The following is a 14,943-nucleotide window of genomic DNA, read 5'->3' on the forward strand; positions in this document are numbered from 1 at the left end:
TTAAAATTTTGTTTAGCTGGAACAAATTATTTGTTTATACAATATGTATTTTTTAAAAAAAACATAAACTGCTAACCAGCAGACTGTATCTACTACTGTTTGGACCTTCTTAATGGGAACACTCATAATCGTCACAGTGACGCATATACGACCTACATTTCCACCAATTCGTTCATTTTTCATCATCATCGTCTCCTTTAGCCTACACGACATAAATGTGGGATGTAAAGTTGAAAGATGTTCACAAAGAGTACAGTAGAGAGATTTTTTCATTGTATGAAATATTTAATACAAGGAGTAATTTAATTTAACGTCTTCTTATTTTTTTTCAGAGAGTTGGGTGACAATATGTTAATGTACATTCCTGCAGCCATTACTCAGCTTCCGGCACTACAAGAACTGTAAGTATTATTCAGTTCTTAAAAAACTGTATTTCCCGGTGTATATAAAATTTATTTTTTTCCTTTGAGAACAAGTTCAAAAGTGGAATGCGTTTTATATGCCGATATAGAAATTTTGATTATTTTAATTTCAATACTTTTCCCGATTCTGTGTTGTTTGATATTTTCCTCGTTTCCGTATGGTGTGCAACAGCATTTCAGCTACAAACAGTTCAGTGACACAATAAATGTAGTTTGAATACAATCACTTTATTTACCGTTTCAAAATATTTGTGCTTCTGTCTGGGCAACACATGCGCTGTAGACAAAGCTTGGGAGGAACAGGTACCCATAAGGAGTAGTGTACAGGTATTTCATACTGTGCACCGATAAAGAGTAATATTCTGAAGCTATATTCTATACCTATAAAGGATAATTTTTTGAGGTTACATCTACATGCGGGCTTTTTGATGGACAAACGCCATGCGCGTGAGTTTTCTCGGGGTTCTCCAGTTTCCTCCCACTTTCTTCGTTCCACTATTATTCGTTCATTATTATCATCACCGTCTCCCTTAACTTTGGTGCATAATCGTCAGACGTTAAACAAAACAAAACAAAAAAAACTTCTCAATGTGACTAAGCGTAGTAAGAATTTTCACGAAAATCCATTTGATAAACAAAATAAAAATCTGTTTACACTTTCTATTGATTGTCGTGAAACAAGCAGATAAAAGTTACCGAACCTTCGTCCAAAAATAGGAGAAAAAAAAGAAAGAAAAGAAAAATTGTTGAAATATGAAAATTTGTAATAGACAATTAATTTGGTAAGTCAGCGAATTTAATAAGAGTACAATATATGCGTGAAGATACATTTGTTTAAAATTAAAATACAGTAAAATAAAGTACAATTTTCTAATGTTTTCAATCGAACGTCGTCAGGTGACCAGATAAAGGTAGATAAGAGAAACAGGATAACAAATGTGCATAGTGGAAATAGAATTCATTCAAGTTGGATTTCATGTGGTTGCAACGATTAAGTTTAAGCTTTGAAGTCTTCCGCAGTATTGCGTAGTATAGAATTGAGTTTTGAAAAAGAAAAAATAAATAAACTTTTTCTTCTTGTGCAATAGGAAACAAAAGAAACTCCCTCGTACTCATCGCAGTAATCATGAAAACCAGTGGCGACCGGTGAATTGTAATGTCAGGTGTTGTAATAAGAAAAATCGAAGACAGAACGTAGAAATTGGACTACTTAACTAACCGACATAACTGTGACTCAAACATTAACTGACATTTGAGAATAAATAAAATTAAACACTATATACACGGTTTGTCTAGGAAAATTTGACTCATACTAGGCAAGCAACTTTCCATGCCATGAGTTGCTCTGTGAACTTAAACCAACACTTATCCTTCGCAATTTATAACATCACATATTTCTCTTGCTTCTCTATTTCGCGTTTTCATTTTTCCTCTTTTATGATTCTTTCCTTGTAGACTACTTCCTTTGTCCTGTCATCATAAATGTAATATCTATTACATTAATGTTCCTTTCAAAGTTCGAAATGGTCTGATGTGCAGAAGAAAAACTCTCTTGAAACTGCTGAAAATAAATTTCTCCAAACGGCACTACTTTGTTGGAGAAAGATTTGTAATTAAGGAAGGATTATTTCCGTAAAAATGATTTTAAATGCCGGCTTATTGATATTCAGCTTTCAAATGACTGTAAAATAAGCTACACTATCTATATAAGTAAATAATTAACTCGTAAATGCGTGTTTATTTTTATTTGTTTCCTAGTCTGCTACATATTTTTCTTCTTATTTTGAAACTCTGAGATCACTTTAAAAAATGTAATTATATTACTTAGGCTTCACCACAGTCGCGTGACTATAATTCTTCTCTTTTAAAAATATGAATACCTTATTTTCTTTCGTTGGTTTCTAGTATTATATATTTCAGAAATTTTATCTAGTGAGAAAACATTTCATTCCCTGGAAACTCTGCCGCGTTGCACAGGCACTGCAACGATCAAAGTTTTTAACTTCTGAGATAGGAGAAAGTAGACTTAACATTCACTCCAATAGTCGGCGCTGTAGAATCAGGTGTTGTAAGCTCGTTACAACGCAATACAAATTAGTAACTCTATAATGGATTGCTTTCTCATTTCACATCATTTTTGAACAGTTTAATAGATTTTAAAGTTACAGAAGTGTGAAAATATATGAAAGTGAAAGAAAGCATCGTTCTTTATTTCGTTGTTACCACTGCTAATAATTTTGCCTGGGTTCGTTGCGCAACGTTGCAACACTGACAAAAACTAAGGAATGCTTTTGAAGGATCACGGTCCTCATCATCAGCTTACATATATCTGAAAAAGGTTTAAAAAACAGTAATAAAACAGATAGTATTCTGTCACTTGAAGTTGTGTAGTTATTTCGAATTACTTTTTTATCCTTTCACCTTTCCCACCTTTTTTTTTTTTTTTTTTTTTTTTTTTTAACGTTTGTTTTAAATCTATCTCAGACCTTATATGAGGTGATGATAAGGACCATGACCCTCGAAATCTTTCTGTAGTTTTGATAATTATTGCGTGAGTATGAAGCAATTTGTTTTGTTTACTATTATTGTGACTATTGTCATTACTTGCAATCTATACTCTTACAATTGTCTTCTTGCTTTATCACTAAACTAACTCAGCTCATGTATAACTGAATATTTTAGCATTCCTTGCAATAATACATTTTTAAAAATTTTAATTATAACTGTATTTCTGTTCTTACTTTTCTTGATATATATATATATATATATATATATATATATATATATATATATGAATGAAGACCTCGGGGGAAAATAATGATATACCACATTGGCATGATTTTGAGATACACGACTTTGAATATTTGAGTACGTAGTGAACACTATTGAGAAACCTGTAAGGAATTGGCTATATCTCTGTCATCTGTTGATCAGACTCGGTGATTCTTCTAGGGATAGATCCACTGGCGTGAAGCAACATAAGGTTTTTCACTCATTTCTCACGATTTTCAGGGTTATCATTATTTTCCACCGAGGGCTTCATATATAAAACTGATGCAGTTAAACTATCTTTAGTTGTCAGAATTTCAAGTTAAAAGTGAAGGATGTTTAGAGAAAGATTACCGAAAACTTCTAACGATAACATTTATTTATTTATTTATTTATTTATTTTTAATTTTTTACTCGTATAATGTGTTTCTTAGGTTACTCTTCTGTTTGTTAACTTAAATTTTACTCACTTCCATACTAACTAAAGCTCTGAAATTTTGTACAGATTTGTAAACTCTATAACTATAACATGTTCATATAATTTTATCTGTTTACTGTAATAATAATCATTTACAAATAATAATCAAGCTCCTGTAGCTTACACAACCAAATTCTTCACAGAAGTTTGTTTGGTTTCGGACACTTCCACATTCTGAAGACTTTTCATACCAAGTTTGAACATTAACAAGACATTTATCAAATACGTTTGTTCCATTTTTTCTTATAGGAAAAAAGAGGCTTGTGTTCCATAAAATGTATTAAAGAAAGGTTCTTTCTTCGAATTACAAGATCTTAATGTAGAAAACCAGGTTTTTATAATTAATGTAATGATATTAGGTTTTCTAAAAAGTGTTCAGTCTTTGGAGGTCAAAATTAACAACACATTTATCGTGATTTGAAATGAACATTATCAAGCCACATATACACCATTTTGTTCAATCATCCTTTGCCATTTTTCAGGCAACACCACAATCCAGTCGCTGTTCAACTTCTGTCGTTTCTGGTCAAAAAATGTCACATGTGACTTTCACAAGCCTCGTCGTTTCTGATCAAAAAATTGTGACATGTGGCTTTCACAAGTTTCTGTCGTTTCTGGCCAAAAATTTGTGATACGTAATTTTCACAAGATTCTTTTGAAACTAAGTAATACTATTCAGGGAGTTCTGCAGAGACCGAAACAAATGATAGTCTGATGGTGCCAGATTTGGGTCACACACTGAATGCATTAAAATTTCCCAACCAAATTCTCGCAGTTTTTGACAGGTTATAGATGCATGCGGTGACTAGATCTGGACATTACTTTTGACTTACTAAGTCTACTCGCGCTAATTGTTGATAGTGCAGGTCCGAGTCTATCGTTCTGCCCGGCGGTAGCAACTCGTGATGCACCATGCCCTTCCAAATAGACAGTGTAATCTTCCTGGGCGTTAGTGTGGGCTTTACCACAAATTGTGGAGCGTCTCCTCCCCTCGACCATGGTCTTATTCGCACATTACTGTCGTAGATTATCCACTTTTCATCATTCGTAATCAACCGCTTCAGAAATGGCTGGAATCCGTTACGTTTCAGTACAGATTCGCAGATAGTAATTCGATCGAGTAAATGCTTTTAAATCAGGTCATGTGGCACCCAAGCATCGAGCTTGCTTTTGTAGCCAATTTTCTTCAAATGATTTAACACTATTTGGTGGTAGACGTTTACGTCATTGGTCTTGTCTTGATTGCTTACATGCCGGTCTTGCTGGTCTTTCGCCAGAATATCATCCACCTTTTCTCTGATTGATTGCTCATTGCGAGTAACATCGAAATTCCCTGAACGAAAGCGACTGAACAATATTTTGGCTGTTGCTTTTGATAACGTAACTTGTCCACAAACATCACAAATTTCTTCACGTGCCTGGACAACATTTACACATTTATCGAAATTAAAATTGTAAAATGTGGCAAAGTTTTGCGGAGGAAAGTTCACTCATTTTCACGGCGCAATAATTTATATCTTATTATAAGAATTACAACACTGTTTGCATATCTACCAGTCTCAACTGTCAAATGACGTTAGACCTGACCCGTTGCGACACATAAACCCTGAGATTGAGAACACTAACGTCATCTCGTGTTCAAAAAGCTCAATACTTTTTTAGACTACCTTACAGCATGATACCTACTACATCTCCTAAAATTCAATAAAGAACTGTCGATAGTTGAATCTGAAAACACCTTATAAAACGTAGTGTATTAAATAAATAAATTAATTAATAACTGTAACTTTAAAAGAATGCTTTTATAAAGTATACTGAAAAGGAGTTTAGTTTTTATTTTATTTTGTTTTATTTATTTGGAGAAGGGGGATTAAATGAAGAAATTGTACTAAGAGTAAAAGCATTGGGGGTTGTTCCAAAGGTTGATGGTTAAAGTTTTTCTGGATATCATGGAAACGGTTTACTACAATCCTTTATAGGTAGTCAATCGTACCCAATGCTTTGTCCAATTCCTTCATTTAATCCCCTTTCCCCAATAAATGAAATAAAATAAAAACTAAACTCCTTTTTAATACACTTCATAAAAGCGTTCTTTTTTAAAAGTTTCTTTTATAGTTATTATTTTATTTTAGATGGAAGTATATGTAATATAAAGGATTTAAGACGATATTAAAATTTCCATTTCTTGCTATTGGTAATCCTTATTTTCTTTGTAGGTCAGTTTCAGGGAACAAAATCAAGTTCATTCCTGGTGGCGTGCTTCAACAATCCCCTGGACTCGCTCTTCTGGAACTGAAAGGCAACCCTTTGGTAGCTGTAGACCCTCACGCTTTCTCATCACTACCCCACCTCAAAGAACTGTAAGTATTTAGAGGAGACTCAATTTTTGTTTCAATGATATAACTGTTGTATAAAGTTACAGACTTTCATTCTCTTCTGAAAGCATCCAATAGAACAATCTTGCTGCTACACAAGATAAGAAATACTAATTAACTGTATCCATACCTAATATTAAAGGTGTAATAGAAATAAGTACTTTCACTAAAGTTTTTTTTTAAATAAAAAATAAAAGAAAATACTTACTTATCGGACGTACAGAACACATTGCACTATGTTTTCCAATATTATATAGGGGCAAAAATTCCAATACTAAACACCGATAAAGGAAATCAAGATAGGGACTGGGTCGGGATTTTTTTCTACCGATTATATCAAGCAAACTAGGGCCGGATTAAGGGGAAGCTTAGGGGGCTGTAGCCTCGGGCCTCTACTTACAACGATATTGTATATATATATTTTGTAATTTCTTCTATTTTTGTATCTTGTTTTTGGGCAACGGCGCTTAAAAGTACACAATCTGTCGTGTAGAAGAAGAAGAAAAAAAGAGAATTGATATGTTGTTGATTCTAAATATAAAGAAATAAGATTTAATCTTAGTAGCTGGAAATATATGTTGATTTTATATGTATAATTGGTACTCATAGTTACCATAACAGCAAATAGTTGTTTATTAAAAACGTTGCTATGACAACCGAAAGGGAAAAGTATAATTAATGGAGTCTTGACAATAAAAAGGTAATAGTGATACAATGTGGTGTGTCTGATTTTATATAATTCAATCGTGTTGACATATTTTGAAAATTACGCGAACTGTGGGCTGAATGTAACGTAAAATATAAGAATAATAAGCTATAATCGTTACACATTCTGATCAAAATCTCAGCTGGCTGTCTAAGAAAAATCATACAAGATACAAATCTTCATCATAAGATAAAATATGACCAAAAATATGAAACATATTCCCTTAACTTTCCTATTGTACTATCACAGAAATGTATTAGGCGAAGTCAGCAGGGACCACATATTTTTTTCTAGCCCCGGGCCTCCAGGTGGGTTAATCCAGCCCTAAAGAAAACAAAACAATAACGCACAAAACTTTTTATACATTTATATACATACATGTTGTTTAGATATACATAATAAAACACATTCTGAAATACATGAATTAAAATTTAAAAAATTATAAATAAAAAAATACCTGGTTACAGTGAATAGTTTGACCTTGCTACAGTGTGCACTCTGTGTTTTGAAGTAATTGTCTGTTGAGGATTAGAACTACATGATGATTAAAAAAAAAACATCAGATGGAAAATCTAAAACTCAAATAAAGAAGAGTGAAGTAAATAGATAGTTCAAGAATATCTTAGGACATACATATATTTGTTATGTATATAGTAAAACAGTAATAGCAGCCTATAACATATTGAGAAAGGTATATAACACCCTTAACACCCTTAACACTCTTTAACATATAGGGTATTATAAATAATACCCTTGGTAATTTAGTTGCCACAACTTCATATATATATATAAAGTTAGGGAAAATGTCTTTTGAGCGTTTTTATAAATGATAAATTATAGATATTTTCGTATACCCACAAAGGGATAGTAATAAACTACTGTCGCGACCACTAAAGCTTTGTCGACCATATCACTTAAATTATCGTGTGCACTAATTGTTTATATATGTTGCAGTTCTGGAGTTTTCCACCATAAATAATGTTTAAACTCCACTGTTGCGGCTCTGGATGCACTGTTTATAAAGCACATATAAAATAAATTCACTTCTAAGACAAATTTAATGTTAATGTGGCTATTGTAGGATTGTAATCCTGTATGCCTTTTACAAATAAATAAATAAATAAATAAATTTGTCACAAAATAAAATAATTTTCATGTAAAAATACATTTTAAATCGAAGTTGGCTCTGAGTTGGTTATCCTAGCGCCATGTTGATTAATTGAACATATTTCTGAATAAATGTATCTATAACAACAAAATGAATATCATCAATTGCGTAATACAAAACGTAACAGTGTATTTTTACGGGAAATATATTTAGCAGAATTTATTTGTTTTGGGCGGAAAGATACTATCCGGTTTACCATAAGGACCACACTGTGTCACGTGATTAGGTCAAAAGTCACGTTGCGTGCTAAATCGGGTCTAGAGATTCCAAATCCAGATATTTCAAGCACGTAACGTCTCTTGGACCGCCCTGGGTAATTCACAGAAGATGCATATACTTTGTCATTATTATTGATTCTACTCAAACAATGACTTGTGACAATGTTTTATCCATATGTACTTTACGTACTATACATCACTTTTTAAGTTCTTCATTATGTCTTTGCAATAAACTTTTAATTAGCCATCTCTTTATTATAATTTTTGAGATATGTGGCCGACTTCATTTTTTTCTTTGATTTTCCATTGACTTTAATGTTCATGTTTCGTGATTTTTGACTATGTTCCATCTATTTTAGGACAATTTGCTTTTGGAATATAAAATCTACATAGTCTCTCCGACATTTGAGCTGAATTTCAGCCATCTCCCCCAAAGTCTATTCACAGCATTGCAACCGGATAAGCGTTCTGATGGAGTTTATTATTATTATTTATTTATTTATTTATTTAGATGTCTAATAGCAGGTAATAGTATTTTACACTGAAACATTTACTAATGAATATGATACAATTTAACACTTGACGTACTCACTAATTGAAAATGACCAACTATAGTCTAAGTTTCCTTCTTCTATTTCAGCATCTTGTCAGAAGCCCGTGAATTGACAGAATTTCCAAATCTCAATGGAACATCCGCGTTGGAAATTTTACGAATAGATCGATCAAACCTTCACCATGTACCTGGGAAAATTTGTCATATCTGCAGGAAACTTAAAAGTCTGTAAGTATTTTCGCTTTTTTTTTTTTTTTTTTTTTTTTTTTTTTGCTTGCTTGCTTGCGACATATACTTTTCCATGGAATTACAACGTAGATTAAGAAACTTCTTTTTTTTTTCTTTTCTTTTTCATTCAACGAGTAGTGTAAGCACACTCAATGTATACAAAGTTCTATTAAAATGAAATTCATTATTAACTAATAACATATATCTATATATCTGTTCAAAGTAAGCTTTATGAAAAGGATACTGACATACTTCTTCACATTTGTGTTTTGAAATGCTTTAATAAATTTGTCTCTTTCAAGAATGGTTTTAAATAGTAGTAGTAGTAGTAGTAGTAGTAGTAGTAGTAGTAGTAGTAGTAGTACTACTACTACTACCACTACTACTACTACTACTACTACTACTACTACTACTACTACTACTACTACTACTACTACTACTACTACTAATAATAATAATAATAATAATAATAATAATAATAATAATAATAATAATAATAAACATCTTTATAAACGTGTTTAAAACATGTAAAAGTAGAAATACAGCACTTGGTCATATAATTTAGTAATACTATTATATGGTACATTCAAGTCAGAACATAAGAAAATAAGGGGCCGCAGTGGCTCAGTGGTAGAGCGTTCACGTATTGTGCATGGGGTCCCTGGTTCGATCTCAGCTCCCGCCAAGTGGACTTTGTGGTAGATAAACGCCGTGTACGTGGGTTTTCTCAGGATTCTCCCACTTTATTCATTCCACCATTTCATTCATTTCTCATCATCACCGTCTCCTTTAGCCTAACCGGCATAAGCGTGGGACGTAAAACGTAAAGATTTCATTTCATTTCATGAGAAAATACAGTGCTAATTAGATAAGAAATGAATGAATGAAAAATACTTAGCCAACAAAGTCAGTGTCAATTAAAACCATTGATAAGACGAGTCAAATAAAATATTTAAATAAAATATACTTCTAAGATACACAGTAATTATATATATATATATATATTTTTTTTTTTTTTACAATACTTGAGATTAAAACATATGTTCTGTTGTTGAAACAATATTGTACCCCTTGCACCATATATTGAAACTTTTAATTCCACGTTTATATATATGTATAAGCTTGCATAACAGTAGTTGACAAGTATTTTATTCTTTTTCACAAGATTTGCTTAAATCTACTTTTTTTCTATTATTTAGTGATTCAAGTTTAAAATATCTTCTCCAGTAGTCTGAAATCTTACAATAATAATCTGTCTAACTTAAAACAAGCATTCTAATAAAACATTTTTGAAACTTTTCAGTTCAATTTACAAGTGTCTGTGTTAAGTTGTTCCAAATAATTGATGATTATTCTAATTTAGATTTAACCAATAGTTTGTAGTAAAATAGAGCGTGTCCATTAAGTCACGCAACCCGAACTTTCGAGCAACAGAACTTTTGAACTATAAGCCGAATAAAATGAAATTCACACCCAGGGAAGGCCTGTTTTAGTAAGATAGCTTTAAGATGTAAACTAATGGATGGAGGTTCGACATTCCTCCTCACAAGTACCAGGAGCAAACGAAGATGAAGAGAAATGGAAAATGGTGGTAAAAAACGTGAAAAATCAGGAATTTAGAGGCAGTTGTGACTAGGAGCGGATTAAGGGCGGAGCCAATGAAGCCCAGGCTCAGGAGGCCCCAAAATCCCTCTCTTTAACACTAAAATATAGCAATCAACTTACTATATTATAGGCTTCAGACCCATGCTATTTTTTCTCCGCTCGCGGTATCCCTAGAATTAGGTCTTTTTTCGCCAGCGTCTTCATGATACTTATTTTGTGAGCTTTTGGGCCTCTATTACAAACCAAATTATTAGTTTCTGGTGACAATTCCTTTGATATATTATCTGTCATTACTTAGAGCAAATCTAGAAGGTTTTCCAAATCTCCTTTACTCTATTAGTGTTTTTAGAGACTGTTGACCATTTGGCTTGTATTTGGCATTTGTGTATTACAGTGCAGTATATGAGTATTTAACTGTTAATAATGAATGTAACTAAACTAATTATTGTAAACTTGAAGCACATTAAAATATTACAGCATAGTTCTCGGTGATTCCATAAGCCTACGAGGCTGTAAAAGGCAGCAAAGAAAATTTATGCACTGGAATTATTCGTAACATAGGTCCCCCTTGAAATAGTCGGCTCCAGGGTCCCAAAAGCCTCACTTTGCTCCTGTTTGTGACTATTTTTTGTGTGGTAAAATGGAAATGTTAATAGGTAGGGTGAGTAGACACCTATCGTTCTAAAACAAGAACAACACATTGATACCAAGTGTAGACATGGCGTGATAATGGCGTGTCGCAAAAACACCTGTTTCTGGTATTTATGGCGTAATATGGCAACACTGGCGGTATCAGACGATGTCAGCACATGTAGCTGGTCACCAATTACCTCACAGATAAACAATTACACACACTATCCTACAAATAGACAGTTACAAGCAAACAAGAAACTTGCAAATCATTCAGTAAGTCATGGCGAAATGTAGATAGATTATTATGTTTCCCATTTGTTCACAGAAAAGTCATAAGAGTCTTTAATTCCTGATTTTTCATATTTTATGCAAACATTTTCATTTCTCTGCGTAAGACTTCAATTTTATTCAAACTAATAGTTTCGAAGGTTCTGATGCTACGAAGTTCGGGTTGCGCGACTTTACAGATACCCTGTATATGTACAGACCATTGATTAAACAGATAGCCAATTATTTTCTTTACTTCGTTATACATATTCTGTGTGTGTTCGTTGAAACCTGAAGAGCTGTCAAACGTTACTCCTAGTTTACTTATAGTATCAACGTTTTGAATATTTTACCTTCTCATATTGACTAATGGAGTGTTGAAATTTGTTGTTGTGTGTCATACACATAGTTTTTAAACAATTATTGTTCTTTGCATTATCTTTACACCACACAATAATTCTACTCAAGTTACCTTGTAGCATAATATTAAAACTAACTAACTCTATAGCTTATGAAACCCGGAGGTTCAATGCTGCGTTCACAAAAGCTCTCCACTGACTTCTATCCTTAGCCAACTGGATCTAGTTTCTACTTTGTATTCCTATGTTGAATTCATGGTTTTCGAGGTCGCTGAGCTTAACAGTATCAGTTTTCATGATGTTCAAGTTCATCCTCATCCCTCGGAGTGGGGGTGGGAGACAATGACTTTTTAAACAATAATCAGATAAGCTAGTTAATTAGTAACTACTGTAATTAGAACAAATTAGCATATTTTCTCGCGCTTGAGTGGGACTCTGCGGGTTGCTAGTTTTAAATAGTACTTTATTGTAAATCTTAAGAAAAACTTCCAAAATTTTGTCACCCCCTAAATTCTGCCACCCCGTGATCGAGCACAAAATAGCACTTACCTCACTCAGCCTAAATACGGGCCTGACTATATGTCTTCGTCACCACCCTTACTTGAAGGATGACATTCATCGGAAGTATACACATCACAGAACAATGATTTATTTTCACTATTGTCTTCTTCATCGGATAACATTTCCTGCCAGAGTTCACGTATCCGTTTTTCCTTATTTTTCAAAAGCCTTTCGAAGAAAAGTAAATATTGTAGCACATTAGCTTATTTGCACTATTATTTTACAAAACAAAGGTCTAATGTATTATTGAAGTCATTCAAAACTGAAGCGAGATAATAATTACGTGGAGTAAAAATACAACAAAGCTTGCAGAAGTTGCTGCTATACTAAACTCGTTAGTAACTTATGCGTTCGCATTTTCTCAGGAAAATCTGGACACAATCTGCTAAAATTTGTGTAGTAACATGTTGGTTTTATCGCGACCACTAAAGCTATTCTGGGTGACGATCTATTTGGAGTCGCGTGAGACCAACGTGTCACCACAAGAAAGTATAAATACTACATAGTACCGATACTACAGAATTACCTAAAATGAGTAAATTATTACATTTAAGAACACATAGATACCAAAACTGAAGAAAACTCATTTTGGCTATAGGGGGATATAGGTGTCATTTAAGCTGCTAAAAGCAGTTTATGATGTATTGAGTCAAAGGCTTCACTAATGTCAGTGTATATAACATCTATTTCCCGCCTTTGTTTCCATGCGTAGCAGATATAATCAATTATTTCACAGAGGTTAATTAAATGGATTTACTTTTATACAACAAGTCATGCTGTAATCTAATAATAATAATAATAATAATAATAATAATAATAATAATAATAATAATAATAATAATAATAATAATAATAATAATAATAATTCCTAAATGTCAGTTTAGTAACACAAGTTGTAGCATGTAAAATATGTTTCTTTATCACAATATAGATTCAAATTATTAAGGAGTTAACTGTATTTCTGTTTTTCGTTATTTCAGAATAAACGCTATGGAAATAATAAATGTATCTTTTCTCCCTTTTTTCTTCAGGGACATGAAATCCAATAAACTAACAATGATTCCAGATTTAGAAGGATGCACTGAGCTCAAGTTACTGTAAGTATTCAAAATAATTAAAACATTTGTGACTGAATTTCCTCAAATCAATTTAACATTTATATAAAATATGAGTAACGAATGAAATAAACAACAGTTTATAACTAATGACATTTTATATACGTAAAATTATGACATTTATGACATTATATATATACGTAAAATAATCTCACGTCTTGAATAACATAGACAAATGAAGAATACAGTATTTTTTTATTGAATTTACTATATTTGTTGAGTTCGTTCAATCTGTGAAGATCCCTTTAACAATAAATTATTTTATGAACATTTATTACATCATCCTGTCCTTTAACAATAAAAAAATCTTATTTTCATTCAATAAATAAAATCCTTGCTTTACTTTATTAGAACTTACATTTGAAAGCAATCTGATTGGCTTTGTCATCAGAGTTGTATTAACAACTTATACAAAATAACAGGTAGCCTCAGTTCGCGTTCAGCGTTCTGATTGGCTCCTTGTCCATGACGACATATGGAGAGACTTTTGCCCATCTTGAAACAGTATACCAGCTATCGTAATTCCGTGTGTAGTATTTCGCTTGTTCTCTCGAACGATCCTCGCGATACCCAAGGATGTTATGAAATAGAGAATCTGCCCATATGTATTTCATCCTATTAGGTAACTGAATGGCCGCCATATATGTTGGCTCAAAACATTACGATCTCCATACGTAAACATGTAGTGTGTCTGTCGTTTATTTTTATTTTTATTTTTATTTTTATTCGTTTCTTCAGATTTATATTCTAAAATGGTTACATGCTTCACGTATGGGTGTACAAATAGGAGTGAGAAGAAATTACCTAAAATAACCTTTCACAAGTAAGAAAATCACCAATCATAGGATACGTGTGGCTGTGACGTATCGCTTCACGATTTTGTAGTATGAGCAGATCCTCTATTTTATAACATCCTTGGCGATATCTCCACGTGACGTCACCGACCGCAAAGTATCCTGGGAAAAGTAAGAGTAGAAAGGCTGAATCGAGAGCCCCCTGTTGTACTAATTTGTTTGTTATAATTTTATTACATTGTAATAATTTGATTTTTTTTAATTTGTTACAATGAAATATTGTTTATAGCTTAATTTCAAAATTCTAAATTTATAATTTTGACCTTTTAAAAATATTATTGACCGATTTTATTGTTGTTATTGATGGGAAAAGGACAATTCTCGTGCCATCTTTAAAGATCAGACCATTGCTAAGCTCTGTAAAAGACCGAGAAATATTAGACATTCCAAGTATTTATTCAATCCAATATAATATATGTTACTTAATATATTATATTAGACAAGAGGTCATACAATTAAGACCAGATATGAGGAACGTAAAAGATATACATGGTGATTGAAAACAACACCGACAACGTTTGGGAGGTGATTCCTGACACCAAGATAAGATAAAAAGTATAGACCAACCTGGGTGCACAAATGCTTCCTTTCGGAGTCATAGGCTGCCGAAAACATGAATAAATGAACTTTAA

General features: G+C 32.5%; 1 protein-coding gene across 1 annotated transcript in view; it reads left to right on the forward strand.

The window, feature by feature from the left end:
* The window catches only part of rk (G-protein coupled receptor rickets), a 604,059-nt gene that overhangs the window by 550,949 nt on the left and 38,167 nt on the right, over positions 1 to 14,943 (forward strand). The window contains exons 8-11 of the mRNA XM_081739199.1: positions 333 to 401; positions 5,886 to 6,029; positions 8,777 to 8,917; positions 13,374 to 13,439. Of these exons, the coding sequence (XP_081595325.1) occupies positions 333 to 401; positions 5,886 to 6,029; positions 8,777 to 8,917; positions 13,374 to 13,439 (420 nt within the window). The remainder of the gene's footprint in view (positions 1 to 332; positions 402 to 5,885; positions 6,030 to 8,776; positions 8,918 to 13,373; positions 13,440 to 14,943) is intronic.

Source organism: Thermobia domestica, chromosome 14, assembly GCF_964235325.1.
Source record: "Thermobia domestica chromosome 14, izTheDome1.hap1.1, whole genome shotgun sequence".
Classification (NCBI taxonomy): domain Eukaryota; kingdom Metazoa; phylum Arthropoda; class Insecta; order Zygentoma; family Lepismatidae; genus Thermobia; species Thermobia domestica.